Source organism: Giraffa tippelskirchi, chromosome 9, assembly GCF_054371585.1.
Source record: "Giraffa tippelskirchi isolate mGirTip1 chromosome 9, T2T-mGirTip1v1.2.pri, whole genome shotgun sequence".
Lineage (NCBI taxonomy): Eukaryota > Metazoa > Chordata > Mammalia > Artiodactyla > Giraffidae > Giraffa > Giraffa tippelskirchi.
The window spans coordinates 58,364,861-58,379,906 of record NC_137283.1 but is presented as its reverse complement, the minus strand read 5'-3'; the positions used below and the strand labels follow the sequence as shown (position 1 = coordinate 58,379,906).

The following is a 15,046-nucleotide window of genomic DNA, read 5'->3' as shown; positions in this document are numbered from 1 at the left end:
CCTGTGGCTGACTCTCATGGAAGGTAGGAGTGGAACCAGAGAACGGAAGGTTCACAGTGGCGAGGGTGCAGGGTGGGGGTCTAGGGGTGCGGTTTTCATCTTGTCTCGCCCGTGCCTGTCTCAGGCCATGACTCCCTCCTTGGACACGTGTCCTTTAGCTTGAGGGAGCTGGAGGGCTGCTTGGTGGGTATAGACGGTGTTCAGAAGACAAGAGTGAATTACTGACCGTGGCTTTGAGACCACTCCCTTAGCTGCTTTCCTGCTGTGAAATATCCAAGTGCAGCCACTGGTTTCCCTGGAAGGGCTGGCTCAGGGACATGACCAGGAGGGGACTGAGCTGGCTGTGTTTTGGGAGGTGGGGTGCTGTCACTCACCGCTCTTTCTCTTGTCCTCCCAGGGACTGGTCATTGTGGCCTCATAAAACTAGAGCCAGCACGTTGGCCCCTGATTCGGTTCCCATTCTCTTGCACAAATGACCTCACCTAAAGAATTCATTTTGTTCCTCAACCGTAGAGGTGTCGCATCTGCAGGTTGAAGATGCAGAGTAATAGTTATTGATAACGTGGCTGCTTTCTGCAAGTTCCAGTATCTAAACTGGATGACCAGCAATTGTTGTTCATTAGAATCCTGGTGGTTTTATTTCTGTATTTTCTTATCTTGCAGAATTATTTGTGCTTCTTGTCTTTAAACTGTGATGAGTGAGAATTTTCTGAGAGGAGGGGTGGGTGTGCTTCTTGCCTTTTTCTTTCTCCTTTTTTTAAACAGTGACAACCATTAGGTAGGTAGGTGCTTGTGCTCAGTCATGTCCAACTCTTCCGCAGCCCTTTGGACTGTATCCCATCAGGCTCCTCTGTCCATGGGACTTTTTTCAGGCAAGAATACTGGAGCAAGTTGCCATTTCCTTCTTCAGGGGATCTTCCCTTTCTGGGGATGGAACCTGCGTCTCCTGTGGCTCCTGCATTGCAGGCAAATTCTTTACTGATGAGCCATCAGGGAAGCCCCCAAATGTGACAAACGGGTAGGTAGGGACAAGAATTAGTGCCTAAATAAAATCAACCAACAGTAATGCATACATACTACTGCTTTGTGATTCTGACAGATGGTAGTAATGGGCAGAAAACCTGTAGAATAGAAAACCTATAAAACAGGCCTCAGAGCACCGTTCTTTTGTCAAGTTGTGGTGAAGGATACCTACAGATTCAGGGCAGGAACTCAACCAGCCACAGAGTGTGCGTGAATTTCTTAGGTCTGGCAGGCAAGATGTTTATGACACACACGAGAGTGCAATTCTAAGTTGCAGAGACATCAAGACTGGGCTTGGAGGAAGATCTGGGGTTTTCTCTATTTACAAGGCCTATGAATCTGGCACTATACTGGATTTATCCCAGTCTCAGAGAAGCAGAGGGCTCCCCCAACGGCTCAGCAGGTAAAGAATACACCTGCAATGCAGGAGACACAGGACACATTGGTTTGATCTCTGGGTTTGGAAGATTCCTTAGAGGAGGAAATGGCAACCCCCTCGCACATTCTTGCCTGAAAAGTCCCATGGAGGGAGGAGCCTGGTGGGCTGCAGTCCAAAGGCTTGCAAAGAGTTGGACACGACTGAGCCTCAGAGAAACAAAAGACACGGAGCCTGAATCTTATGAAATCCAAAGAGGGGCGGACTCAGGAGTCCAAAGAGTAGCATTTCGGGGCTCGTCCTGCGGGAGTGGGGCTGGGGCTACAGGTTTCCATTCATCCCACCAAGAAGCTCTGGGCTAACCCCACCCATCCACCTTCAAGTCCCTGGATGGCTGAGAAAGATCAGCCACGAACACATAGCGGCACCCTACAAGAGCCTCCTGGGTCACGTCCTCACTTGCCGGCCGCGTTCACCTGCGCCATGCTAGGTTTTCCCTTTTTGGCCACTTCTGCCATTTGGTCTCATTTTCTTGGCTGAACCCTTGGGCTTTAGAAGAATTTCCACACGTCCTGGCTTTCTCCTTCTCCTCTTTCTCCCCCTAGGGATGACACCTCTACCCAGCTTTGACTCCCACGGACCCACCAACCAATTCCTTTATGGAGTCACCAAGCCAGCCTGTAAGCCAGGGGGCAGTGGGAAGGGGTGCCTGGGAGCGGGGAGAAAGGGGAGTGGAAGGCAAGGGTCTGTAGCTTGAGGGCGGACCCCATTCCCACCAGATAGCTGACCGTCTGATCCCTGTCCCTTCCAGCACCGGTGCCGCTAACGGCGCAGACCTACTCGCACACCTGTGAGATGATTCAAGACTCTGAATGTAACAAGAAAGCCTTTCCAGCATGTTCTCTAAAGAGCAACACAACAAAAGAGTGAGGAAGCAAATTTTATAGAGAAAGTAGGACAGGGATTCTGAGTGTAATTAATGGCTTCAGACAGATGCACAAGTATATAGCCTTTGTTAAAAAAAAACAAACAAACAAAACCAAAGGTCAAAAACTTGACTGCTAAGTTAGGGAGAACCAAAGGTCAAAAATGGAATGTTCACATTCTAGGGAAACTAAGCAAGGAATTATCATAAAAGGACAAAGAAATAGAAAGCATGAAATAAAAGTCAAGGGACATGAAGGATAGATAAAAAATATTGTAAAAGCCATCACACATCACACAGGAGGTCTGGAAAGAGAGAAAAGAGAGATGTTCCAAGAAACGATGGAGGCCATTCCCCCCAAACTGAAGAAATGAAAGAATGCTGAGACTGAGGGCCCCTCAAGAGATCAAAGTGGCAATAAACAGTGTCTTCAAAGTTCTGAGTGAAAATCAGTTGGAATCTATAACTTTATATGAAGTCTAACTATTATGACACTATCATTCATTGTGATGGCAAAATAAAGACATTTCCAGGCATGCAAGAAGCCAAATATTTAAGGCCCACAGACATTCTCTAAAAACACACAATTGCTAGGCAATGAGCTCTACAGAAGAGAAATGATGGGGTACAACAGTGATCGGGCAAAACAGTAAAAGCTATTTTTTTTTTTAACGCATAAATGAGCGTTGGGACTTCCTTGGTGGTCCAATGGCTAAGACTCCACGCTGCTAATGCAGGGGGCCCGGGTTCAATCCCTGATCAAGAACTAGACCCCACATGCTGCAGCGAGACCCAAGACCTGGTGCAGCCAAATAAATAATTAAAATAAATACTTAAAAAACAGAGCCAATGAGTACCAGTTGTTTAAAGTAAGATATTTTAAATGACAGTGTGACACACCACCTGGAACACTGACAGTGTCCTCAAACTCTGAAGAGTCTTGCCCTGTCCCGGGTGAGCACCCAAAAGGAGTGCACGATACCTCTTTCAAAAGACGGGTGCTGGGATGAGCATGTAGTTTGCAACCTCCACACCCTGGGACAATGCAAACGTTTGCCATCGTAGAAGGGGCCACTCATGACACAGCTGCAGAAGGAGCGTCTGCACGGCACGAGGACAGCAGGAGTGCCACGCGCTTCTGTGCGGAGGAGTTGCAGGGGCTGATGCTGAGCACAACAAGCTGGACACGAGGGAACAGATGCGGACTCAGACGTGTAGGCTGAGAGACTTTAACACCGGTGATGATGGCAGGGTCCTGCTGTTTACCTATGGTGGGAATGAAGGTGGCGTCACAGAGGCTTGATGAGAACTGGTGGTGTTCTGTGTCGCTCTGCGTCCTGTTGGCAGGGATGTGTTCACCTTGAGAAATCCACCAAGTTGTGCACCTAAGATGTGGGTGTGTAAAGTATGTGTGCTACACTTTAATGAAAAAATAGCATAATCACGGAACACAAATTCTAGAGAACCGGTAAATGGAGTAGACAACTGTATTGTCTGACTTGTTGGGTGATTTAACTACAGATAGTGTTTTCTAAATGTAACCTTAAGTAAGCACTTTTAAAGGGTGAGAAGATTAAGAAAATTCAGTTGGTATAGCAAAATGTAAGAAAGGGGAGAAAAAACAAAAAGTATAATACACGCAAAACCAAACCAAAAAAAGGGAGCAAACACTTCTAATAAAATCAGTCATCACGTTAGGTGTGAATGGGTTACATAAATTAATTAAAAGAAAAAACTCTGGTTGGATAAAAGTACAAACTATGTGAAATAAATATCTAAAATAAATAATCCAGCAAAAATGAATGTGAAGGAAAGAAATGCTGATAAAACAAAAAGAGGGTAGTTTTAAATTCAGATGAAATAGAATTTAAGGTCAAAGCGTTTAATATAAAAAGAAAGGGGTATGTCATGCTGAAGACAGTGTAACCAATGATCATTTTACTGCATTTAAAGCACCACTTGTAAATATATGCAGCCAGAACAGGGCAGAACTACAAATAGAAAAAAACCAGATCCTCAATGTCTTAGTGCGCAATTTTGACAAAACTCTCATAGAAAAAAGTAAGTAAAAAGAGGATTTGAATAAAATAAGTAATGAGCTTAATCTAACCACCCTTCTACTCAACTGACAGAGATTAAATATCTTTTAACCACAAATGGAATATTCTGAAAAACTGACCTGTGCACTGACATAAGGGAAATCTTATTCAGCTGCAAAAAGCTGCTACTATTTAGGCTGATTGAAATGCAATAAAATTAGAAATTAACAAAACATCTTAATAGCTCTTGATTAATGCAAAAATTAAAATATATAATGTGTGAACTATTTATGTCTAAATGATCACAGATGTACCATATCACAGAATCTTCTTCTGCAACAGCAGTACTCAAAGGAATAGGTACCTGGGCCTTATATGCATTTATTAGAAAACAGAAAAGATTGAAAATAGAGGAAATAAACTTTCAAATCAAGAAACTACTTAAAAACCATTAAAAGAATCCCAAAAAGTAGAATTATGTAATTAAAACTAAAGTAGAAGTGACTGAGATACAAATAAGAGCAATGCATCTGATCCATGAAATAGTTGTTTCGATAGATGAAGAGATAAAAGAGAACAGCTCAGGAAAATAAAGCTGTATGTCAATCTCCTTCATAAACACAAACACAGAACACCTAAATAACGTGCCGTACAGAACAGAGACCTGAGGGTCGTACAGACGATGTGGTGCTGTCCGTACAGTCACTCTTGGTCTAACCATCATTCTGTTTTTTCTGCGTCTCAGTGTGTTTTCCCAGCCCTGCCTGCTTCTCCCTCTTCTCTGCCCAATAATTGTGTATGTGTGCATGTCAAGTTGCTTTAGTCATGTCTGACTCTTTGCAACCCCATGGACTGTAGCCCGCCAGGCTCCCCTGCCCATGGGATTCTCCAGGCAAGATTAATGGAATGGGTTGTCCTGTCCTCCTCCAGGGGATCTTCCCCATCCAGGGATTGAACCCAAGTCTCTTACATCTTCTGCATTGGCAGGTGGATTCCTTACCACTATAACTGTGTATACATCTATTTATTTTTTGCCTTTTCCGACTGTATCTCTTCTGAATATATCTGTTTTGTGAGTCTCTTGGCCTTTTCTCTAATTTGTCTTGTCTTTAGTTTCAAATTGTTTTTTCTTTGTGTCTATATGTTTCTGTGAAAGCGTGCTTTTTCTGCTTTTGTTAACTTTTTTTTCTCTATTTCTCTCCATTAAAAATATCAAAATATGTAGATATTATGTTTTTTATTAACAGAATGTGTTACGTGTTCTTAATTTTAAATTATGATGAACAGAACATTTTTATAGTGTCATAGTTTAAATTCAAGTGAGTTTTTTGTTTTTTTTTTTAGTTAGCAAATTCAGGACTTCTCTGGCGGTCCAGTGGTTAAGACTCTATGATTCCGATGCTGGGGGTGTGGGTTTGATCCCTGATCCAGGAACTAAGATCCCACATGCTTTGAGGCGTGGCGAAAAAAAAACGGTTTAGCAAATTCACTTCAGCCATATATTAAGAGCCATCCCAGGCATGCAAGTAGATGTCAACTTTAGGAAAAAATCTACCAGTTTAAATCACTGCTTTTCTAGAGTACAAGAGAAACCACGTAATTATTTTCATAGAGAACAAAAGCACTTTTGAAAATGTTCAACATATGTACTTTTATGATAAAAAAACAAAATTTCTAGCAAATTAGGTTTTTTGTTAGTATGATAAGAGGCATTGAAACTCTACAGTAATTGTCACCACTTGGTAATGAAATAGAGTCACTGTTACTATCATTGTGCTATTCAACCTTTTTATTGGAGATTCTAGCCAGTATGAAGGAAAATGTCATTAATACTGGGGAAAAAAAACAAAACTGAGATTATCTGCAGATCATACGATCATCTACCTAGAAACATCTCAAGAAAATCAATTGGCAAACCAATAAGAGTTTAGCAGTGCAGCCAGATATAAGATCAGCATAGAAAAATCAATAGCTTAATTACATACTAGCAAAAACCAATTAGAAAATGAAATGAAAAATGAACTCATTCTTAAGAGAAACAAATTCCATAAAATATTTAGAGAGAAACCTCATAAAAATGTCTAAATACTAAATAAAGAAAGCTACCAAAGTTTACTGAATGGCCTTCAAGAAGAGTAAGCTATATCAGGTCTCCCATAAATTAATCTATAATTCCAACAGAACCCCAGCTGAACTCTCAGGTAGACTGGTAATGATATATAACACAATGGTTTCTTTCCCTCTAAAGGGAAATCTCCAGAGATGGTCAAGAAAATTTAAAAGGCAAAACAATCAGGGGAGTTTCCTTGTGAGACATTCAAAATACTTGATGAAGTTATAGCAGTTAAATCAGTGGTAAGTTGCTCTAAAAATAGCTAAAGAATAGAGAAACAAATCGAGAAATGTACTGTGTACATGTGGAAAATAGTTTACCATGAAGCTGGCTTTTTAAATTCAGTGGCAAAACAATGAAATCTTCAATAAAGGATAAGAGCTATATAAAAATCTATATAATTGGCGGCAATCTATATGAAAATAGTCTATCCGGCATAATGTGTGCTAAGTCGCTTCAGTCGTGTCTGACTCTTTGCAACCCCGTGGACTATAGCCCTCCAGGCTCCTCTGTCCATGGGATCCTCCAGCCAAGAATACTGGAGTGGGTTGCAGTGCCCTCCTCCAGGGGATGTTTCCAACCCAGGGATCAAACCTGTGTCTCTTAGGTCTCCTGCCTTGGCAGGCAGGTTCTTTACCACTATCGCCACCTGGGAAGCCCAAAAGAATATCAATAACCAGCATGTAAATAAAAAGATGCTTAACTTTAGATATAGTAACAGTCAGGGAATTGTAACTAAAATTAAAAGAAAATTTTCTTCTCTCTCACACTGGTGAAAACCTAGGAAGCCTATCTTGCAGCAATCACAAGGCTTCCATTTGGAAGGTATTTTTGTTTAGCTTGGCTGAGAGAGGTGCTAGAGATGATGGGAGGAAAGGGAACGGTCCTCAGTCACTTTCTGGCGTGGCCCCAGCTCTGTGTGGGACCTTGAATGCAGAGAAGGCACAGGCAGCTCTGACCAGAGGCCCCTTCAGCTACTCAGACCCCACCCGACACTCCCAGGTGGGCACCTCCTTCCCCTGCTAATAGGTGCAAAAGTCTAGAAAACCATTGTGCCACGCAGGCAGCCAGAATGACCACTAGCTCTAGGAGGAATTGTGTCAACTTGTAGCTCTTATTACAGTGCAATGTTGTTTCCTTAGTTTGTGCATACATTTTAATGAGTTCATAGAACCCTGTTAAGAGTCCCATGATGGGGAGGGGGTGCTGCTGCAGGCGGTGGAAGTGGGGGAGCCAGTGCCAGGATGGTCTTCCATCAGGTCTGGGAACTGGGGCCTCAACCTCTCCTCCCCTCTCCCAGGCCCACACAGTTTGCTGGGCCTTCATCCCAGCTCCCAAGCCTCACACCCAAGGGCCAGGCAGACCACACTTCCAGGAAGGTGCTGCAGCCCGGTGGAGCCTTAGAAAGGGCTTCATCCTCTGAGATGTTTGGACCAGGTTCAAATCCCATCTCTGCGACCTCATAGCCATGTCCCCTATCTGAGCCCCAACTCAGGAGGTTTCTTTGGATGATGGATAGTGTAACAATAACTAGTGATAACTGAATGTTTCCTCTTTGTCAGGTGTTGTTCTGGGTCCCTGTGCTGTTCTGTATCAGCTCAGCCAATCCCACATCACAGCTACAGGTGGGTACTGGGCTTCTGCCTGTTTTACAGATGGGGACCCTGAGGCAGAGGGCGGTGAAGAAACTTGCTGAAGCCACCACTTGGGCAGCACAGCTGGGACTGAAATGAAAACCTCTCCTCTCAATTACTCAGATTCTTGGCTCTCTGAACCTGGAGCCGCTGGCTCACCAGCAGGGGAGCCTAGTCAGTCAGTCGGTCAAGTGGGTCAGTGACTCAGCCAGCCACTGCCGATTCCTGAGCACGCGGTCCGTCCCAGGGCCCGTGCCAGGTGCTAGGAACTCCGGAACGAATGAAGCCGACACAGTCCCTCGGCTTTGAAGCTTCTGTCTTGGGAGCTGTGTGGGCGGTAATGCCTGGAGATCAACCATAAACAAATAACAGGCAACAACGATCCAGAGAGTGATCTTATCAGGAGAGAAGAAAACACAGCAGTGTGAGGTTGGGCGGGGGGACGCGACATTCCGGGGGAGCCGCCGAGGCAGGTCCGGGTGGGCGGCCCCCGAGGCCGTGGCGGTGCCCAGGCTGCTCCGCGAGCTTGGGCCTGGCTGTGCCCGCCCCGAGGTGGAGCGTCTGCTCGGAGCGGGGCCAGAGTCTGTGCTGGAGAGACGGGAAGCTCAGCTCAGGTTACAGCTGGGGCGGTTGGGGCGCGCGCACGTGTGCAACTGCGCGTGCACGTCGGTACCTGAAGCGTGTACCCGCGCGCGCGCCCGTGTGCGCGGGGGGAGTCTAAGGAGGGAACTCTTGGCGATGAGGCAGCCATAAGCAGACCGGTTCCGCTCCGCCGACTCCGCCGCAGCCCGTGGCACACGCGCCTTCGCTGAACCAAGCCCCTCTTTTCCCACTGAGCTCGCGGTCCCCCAGTCCCTGCGGCCACGTGCAGCAAGCTGCCCGCGGGAGAACCGCGACAGGGGCTGCCCGTCCTGGGGCCGCGCTGGGGCGCAGGTTCTCGGCTCCCAGGTGCCTCTCTGGCCGGTTCTTCCCCCGAAGCATCCTTTCCTGAGGCCGAAGCTGCAGTGAAAAGGAACCTGGCGTGGGGGAGGCAGGTCCTGCCTGGAGGCTTGCTCCCCAGCGACACTTCCTGGGTGTCGGGAGAGCCTGCAGGGGACCCGCAGGGGTGGAGTGGCCTCGGCCGGCCGGGGCCCTCCCGGGCACACACAACAGGGAGCGAGGGCAGCCACCCCGCCCTGCCTGGGACCGTGGGAGGCTGGGAGGGTTGCCTGACCCCGGATCCATAAGGGGGCCCCTTACCTGATGTTGGCGGCTGGTTCGGTCAGACCCCGGGAGTGATTGGCTGGTCAAAGCCGCCCAGGGCATCCTGCCCCTCTGCCGGGGCCTGGCCCTGGCTGGGGTGACCAGTGTCACTCCAGGAGAGACTGGCTTCTGGGAGATTCTTCTGTTGCTCAGAGGGACAGTGGCCTTCTGCGCCGCTCCCTCCATCTGGGCTGAAGGAGGTGCGCTCGGCAGATGTGATGCTACTAGCCCAGGCCTGGCACCTCCATACCCACACCATGAGGAGAGACGTCCAACCTGTAAGGCAGGCAGATGGGAAGCGCCTCCATCCTTCATGGACTCAGACTCTCAGCCCTGAGTCCTCCACGTGGGAAGCACCTGCTCTGAGCAGGCAGGCCAACCTCAGAGAGGAGGGGAGAGAGTCCCCACGGGAACTTCTACCCCAGTGTCATGCTAATGCCTGTTTCTCCCTGTGGAAAGAGGAGGCTGGAGAGAGGAGGTTCCCCCAACCACCAGTGTCTGCCAGGGCGGGGCAGTGGGGAGGCTGCTACTGTCTCCCTCACATTCAGATGGTGGTGAAGGGCAGGCAGCACTCTGGATGTTGACCAGGCTGTGCTTCAGGGATGGGCCTTGTCAACCATCTCCACAGCTACTGCAAAGATGTCCTCCACGGTGGGGTTGCAGAGAGCTTCACAAATTTGATGGCATCTAGGCTTTCTCCTGAGGTATTCCCCCAATAAACAACTTGGACCTGAATCCCGTACTCAGGCTCTGTTTATAGGAGACAGCGGACAGAAGGGATGCAGGGAGATTTGCTAATCAAAGAAATCTGAAGGAAACCGGTGAATGTCCCTGTTATTCTGGAGAATAAAAATCCTCTTAGGCTCCCCCCTGCCTGCCACTCGCTGCTCTCAACTCAGAGCCGCTTACTCTCTCTTCCACCCTCTCCTCCTCACCCCTGCCCTTTCAGGTTCCAAGAAGGGCCAAATGACCCTTACTATTTCATGGAGCAGTCAGGATGGGGGGTGTCATGGTCCGATTGCGGGCTGGAAAAGAATTTCCAGACACAAGACAGAATGAGAGAGAAATAAAGTTTATTAGAGTGGGAAACACTTAAAACAGAGGGTTGGCTTAAGGGCGAGCCAACAGTTGAATAGGGGGTCCTTGGTCCATTTTTATACCCAGGGTGCAAGCAGCGGGATAGGGGTCTTGCCGGTCATTTGCTGATTGGATGAGGCACGTATACTAGGTGAAGGAAAAGTAAGGCAAATACCTTCTCCTTACCGGGGTAGAAGGGGACTCGGGTTATACTGCTCAGGAGGACCTGAAATTCCTTAATGGCTACAACATGGGGGAGGGAAGGACTAAAAAAGGTCTATTTCTTTTTCCGTCCCTGCATTCCAAGATCCTCCTTGTTGGTTTTCTTTTTTCTGTTCTTTCCTCCTTGGGACACTTCAGGGGGTGCCCCAGTTCCAGATTCCAAACTCCGCTTGGGGCGCACTTTGGCAGATCAATGTCAGCACTTCTCTGGTCACCGCGTCCATTACACGTGTGACCCAGCTAGACAGGCGTGAACATGACGCTCCGGCACGTCGCGTGTCTCCTGAACGCTGAGGACCGTTTCCCGTCCTCCTGCTGGCAAGGCCCTGGCCGCTCTGGCTACCCTCCTCCGGTCTGCTCTGCTCCCTCACGCTCTCCGAGCTGGGCCCTCGGCCTCCTTCTCCCGCCTCAGGGGCCTCGCACGAATTACCTCCTCCAACCGCCTCCCCCCCGAGAGGAGCGTCCGCCAGGCCAGCTTCTCTCCCGCATCGCGACGTCGTCTTCCTCAGCGCCGAGGACGCTCAGTCACAGGCCCGCTCGCTGCCTTTTCACCGCGAACCTGCGGCGGCTCCGCCCACCCGGTGCGGCCTCCTTGGTGTCCTGGCCCCCTTGACCTGTCCCCCTCGTTCAGCCATCCCGCCGCTGGCTGTTTGAACTGGGACGCCGCGCCTCGTGCTCCCGATCCGGCGGGAGGCGCCGCGAGACTACAGCCCCCACAATGCCCCGCGGCCCGCGCCGGGATTGGCTGGACTCCGAGCGGCCGCCAATAGGACGCAGTTTTGTTGGCAGGTGGCGTCGGTCCCGTAAGCGCCGGCGCTCCTGAGCCGCCTCCCGCCATGGGCAGCGCCGAGAGCCGCGAGGGCCGCAGGGCGTCTTTCGGGATGGACGAGGAGGAGCGGGTCCGGGTGCTGCAGGGCATCCGGGTGAGCGGGCGGCCGGCGGGAGGGCGTTTGGAGGCGTGCCGTCGCTCGGCCGCGAGAGGACCGCGAGGGGGAGGGCGCCTCGGGCCCGGTCTCCTCCGGGTGACAGGATGGGCGGAGATGGGGGGCGGGGCTTCGTTGCCTGGACTGTCGCCCCGGATCCGCGTCCTCGCCGCCTTCGGACGACGATGCCTGTAAGAGGATGACGAGCTGCACCCCTTGAGTTCCGGAGCTGCGCTGCTGACCTGACTGACCACCTCCCGTGCCAGCCTCTCCCAACGCCCCCACCCCCTCCCCCGTGCCAGTCCCTCCCAACCCCCGCCTCCCGTTCGCTGGCCTCAAGGCCTCTTCGTCCGTCGAGGTGCGACGTGCTCCGCGCGCGACCCCCGCACGGGGCTGTGTTCGCGCCCCCAGTTTCCCTCAAATCCCCTCCTTAGTTCTTGTGGTTGAGGTCTCACCTCAGCATCCTTCCGTGACAAGGTCTGAAGCGCCTGCCCACCCCCCCTGTCACACAAAACCCCCGGGGTTTTGTCGCGGCTCTCGCTCACCAGTATTTAAAACTTATGTGTAGGCTTTAGTTCTTAATTGTGCTTCCTGCCGCAGTGTCTGCGCCTCGAGGCCAAAGCTCTTGTCTGACTACAGCCTCCCCAGGCTCATGTTCGGGTCCTCAGCCCGGGCCGTGGGCTGTGGTACACCCTTTGCGGGTGTGCTGTCAGTTAATTCTCCACAGCCCTCTGAGAAGTCGGCTTCTGTTGGCCCATTTTGTGGATGGAGGACAGCTGAGGCACTGACGCTTGAAGTACTTCTCACGTCAAGCTAGCAAGCTGGCACTGAGCGAGGCCGCCTTCAGGAGCCCCCTTCCTCCTGCACCTGTGCCTCGCATGTCGTGGGTGCTTTTTAAACCGGTGCTGAGTGATGAAATGGAGAACCCAGTGAAGCAGGCACCAAGGGTCCATGGAAGGACACCCAGCCGGGCCTTGGTGAATTCACTAATTAGGGAGGTGGCTCAGAAAAGGAAGTCAAGCGCTCTGACGTCTCCAGAGATGCTCATTACCTGTGTGACCTGGAGTGAACAGCTTTATCTTTTGAGTCTCAGTCACCACATCATTAAAAAAAAAAAAAAGACGCTGTGATAATCCTAGATGCTGCCTAGGACAATATGATATGTATGCATGTGTTTAGAAAAAGTACAGTGTTTTGTGGGGTCCTCTATTCTCTGCCTAGACTACTTAGCATATTTGGTGCTTACTAGGTGTTATCCAGTCTTGACCTGACTTGGGGCAAAGACAAAATGGGGAGAAGACAGCTCAGCTCCTGTTGGAAGGTGAGAGGCAGTACCTGAGTCAGAATTTAGAAAGATGCTCCAGGCTCTGTCTGGGCACTTGCCCACTATTGTTATCTGGTTTGGGGAGTGTTGGAAAGTTCGGTTAGTCAGAGGCTTCTGAGGGAACTCCTTTAAGTTGATAGAGGAGCATCATCTCTTTGGGGTTTTATGACAGATGGGTACATTTTAATTCTAGTTCTTTTAGCAGTTCTGCAAAGTATAAATTCTCCTTAAAACTGGAGAATCAGGCTTAGAGAGGTTAGGCAGCTTGTTCAAGGTGTTACTTCTGGGACTTTATCCCAGATCTTTCCAGGACAAGCAATAGCCTTTTCTCGCAGCTCCAAGCTCCAACCCACGTACATCCCCAGTGATATGTAAGGCACTGTGAAAAGTGTGACAGCCTCTCACTGTCTAGGCATGGCACTAGTACCCTGCTTATTTCTACCAGAAACTGTTAAAACTAGAGGGAGCTTTGGGCACACTCATCAGAGATTGACTTGTGCAAAGGTGTACAGGTGGGTGATGGCCCCAAGCTGCGAGAGCCCTTTCTTTCCTCTCTTCCTCGCTCCGTTCTTTCCTCCGTTCCTTCCATCTGTCCATCCATCCATCCATCCTTCTATCCACTCGTGTGTCTAATTTGAGAGAGGGAAACCAGAGCAAGGAGGTGATGGCAGTGCATTGGTTGGCATAAGTTTTATGCTAGCAAAGTGACTTGAGGTTGAGGAGTCCACCTTGTCTTTAAGCAGGTTAGTAAAAATCACTGGAATAGGTTATTGGATAAATCAAATGAGAAATTAATGTAATAGAAAGTGGATGCAAAAGAGCACCTGCCTGCTCTTTCAGAGAAAGTTAAACATTCCTAAAGACCTCTTGTATTTAACCCCCCTGCCTGGTCCTGGAAAGCCCTCTAGTTCCCTTAAAATTATGTGCCAAGGCCTTGCTAGTTTGCACGCTTCAGTTGCTCAGTCATGTCCGACTCTTTGCGACCTCATGGACTGCACACTTACTGGCATAAATTTACATATTGAGTTCAAGCCCTAATTCCAACGAAGGTAAAAAAAAATTTAATTAATGTAAAATGCTGCAATTATATTCACCTCCATTTTTTTCTGAGCAAGCATGTGTGAAATACATAAAGATGTCATTTCAGTTAGTATGTTTAATGTCATCCTCCAGTAAGAGGAGGTGTGCACATGGCCAGAAAGTCCTGTATGTGACTGTTCCCTGTGCCCCTCACATAGCCATCTTAGGTGACTCAGTTAAAGTTGGTTGCCTGTCAGCATGTTCAGTTCAGTTTTGTTCAGTCCTCAGTCATGTCCGGCTCTCTGCGACCCCATGGACTGCAGCACACCAGGCCTCCCTGTCCATCACCAGCTTCCCGGAGCTTGCTCAAACTCATGTCCATCGAGGCGGTGATGCCATCCAACCATCTCATCCTCTGTCATCCCCTTCTCCTGACTTCAGTCTTTCCCAGCATCAGGGTCTTTTCAGATGAGTCAGTTCTTCGCATCAGGTGGCCAGAGTACTGGAGTTTCAGCTTCAGCATCAGTCCATCCAATGAATATTCAGGACTGATTTCCTTTAGGATCGACTGGTTTGATCTCATTGTAGTCCAAGGGACTCTCAAGAGTCTTCTCCAACACCACAGTTCAAAAGCATCAATTCTTCTGTGCTCAGCTTTCTTTATGGTCCAACTCTCACATCCATACATGACTACTGGAAAAACCATAGCTTTGACTAGACAGACCTTTGTTGGCAAAGTAATGTCTCTGCTTTTTAATACACTGCCTAGGTTAGTTGTAGCTTTTCTTCCAAAGAGCAAGCATTTTTTAATTTCAAGGCTGCAATCACCATCTGCAGTGATTTTGGAGCCCAAGAAAATAAAGTCTGTCACTGTTTCCATTGTTGCCACATCTATTTGCCATGAAGTTATGGGACTGAATACCATGATCTTAGTTTTTTGAATGTTAAGTTTTAAGCCAGATTTTTCACTCTTCTCTTTCACTTTCATCAAGAGGCTTTTTAGTTCCTCTTTGCTTTCTGCCATAAGGGTGGTCTCATCTGCATATCTGAGATTATTGATATTTCTCCTGGCAATCTTGATTCCAGCTTGTGCTTCTTCCAGCCTGGCATTTTGTATTATGTACTCTG

At 48.7% G+C, this 15,046-nt stretch overlaps 1 protein-coding gene and 1 long non-coding RNA gene across 4 annotated transcripts in view; one reads left to right on the top strand and one right to left on the bottom strand.

Annotated features, from left to right (window-relative positions):
• Window positions 1–6,128: 6,128 nt before the first annotated feature.
• On the bottom strand, window positions 6,129–11,331 carry LOC145520358 (uncharacterized). Its single transcript, XR_014064425.1, has 2 exons — window positions 9,350–11,331; window positions 6,129–9,109 (listed from the first exon to the last, which is right to left on the bottom strand). It is a non-coding gene; the product is annotated as an uncharacterized LOC145520358 (long non-coding RNA).
• An 88-nt stretch (window positions 11,332–11,419) lies between these two features.
• Window positions 11,420–15,046, top strand: part of CHCHD6 (coiled-coil-helix-coiled-coil-helix domain containing 6) — a 108,746-nt gene continuing 105,119 nt past the window's right edge. For all 3 annotated transcript variants that reach the window (XM_081526625.1, XM_081526622.1, XM_081526624.1), the window contains exon 1: window positions 11,420–11,574. In XM_081526625.1, coding sequence (XP_081382751.1) covers window positions 11,488–11,574 — 87 coding nt within the window. In that variant the 5' untranslated portion in view covers window positions 11,420–11,487. The remainder of the gene's footprint in view (window positions 11,575–15,046) is intronic.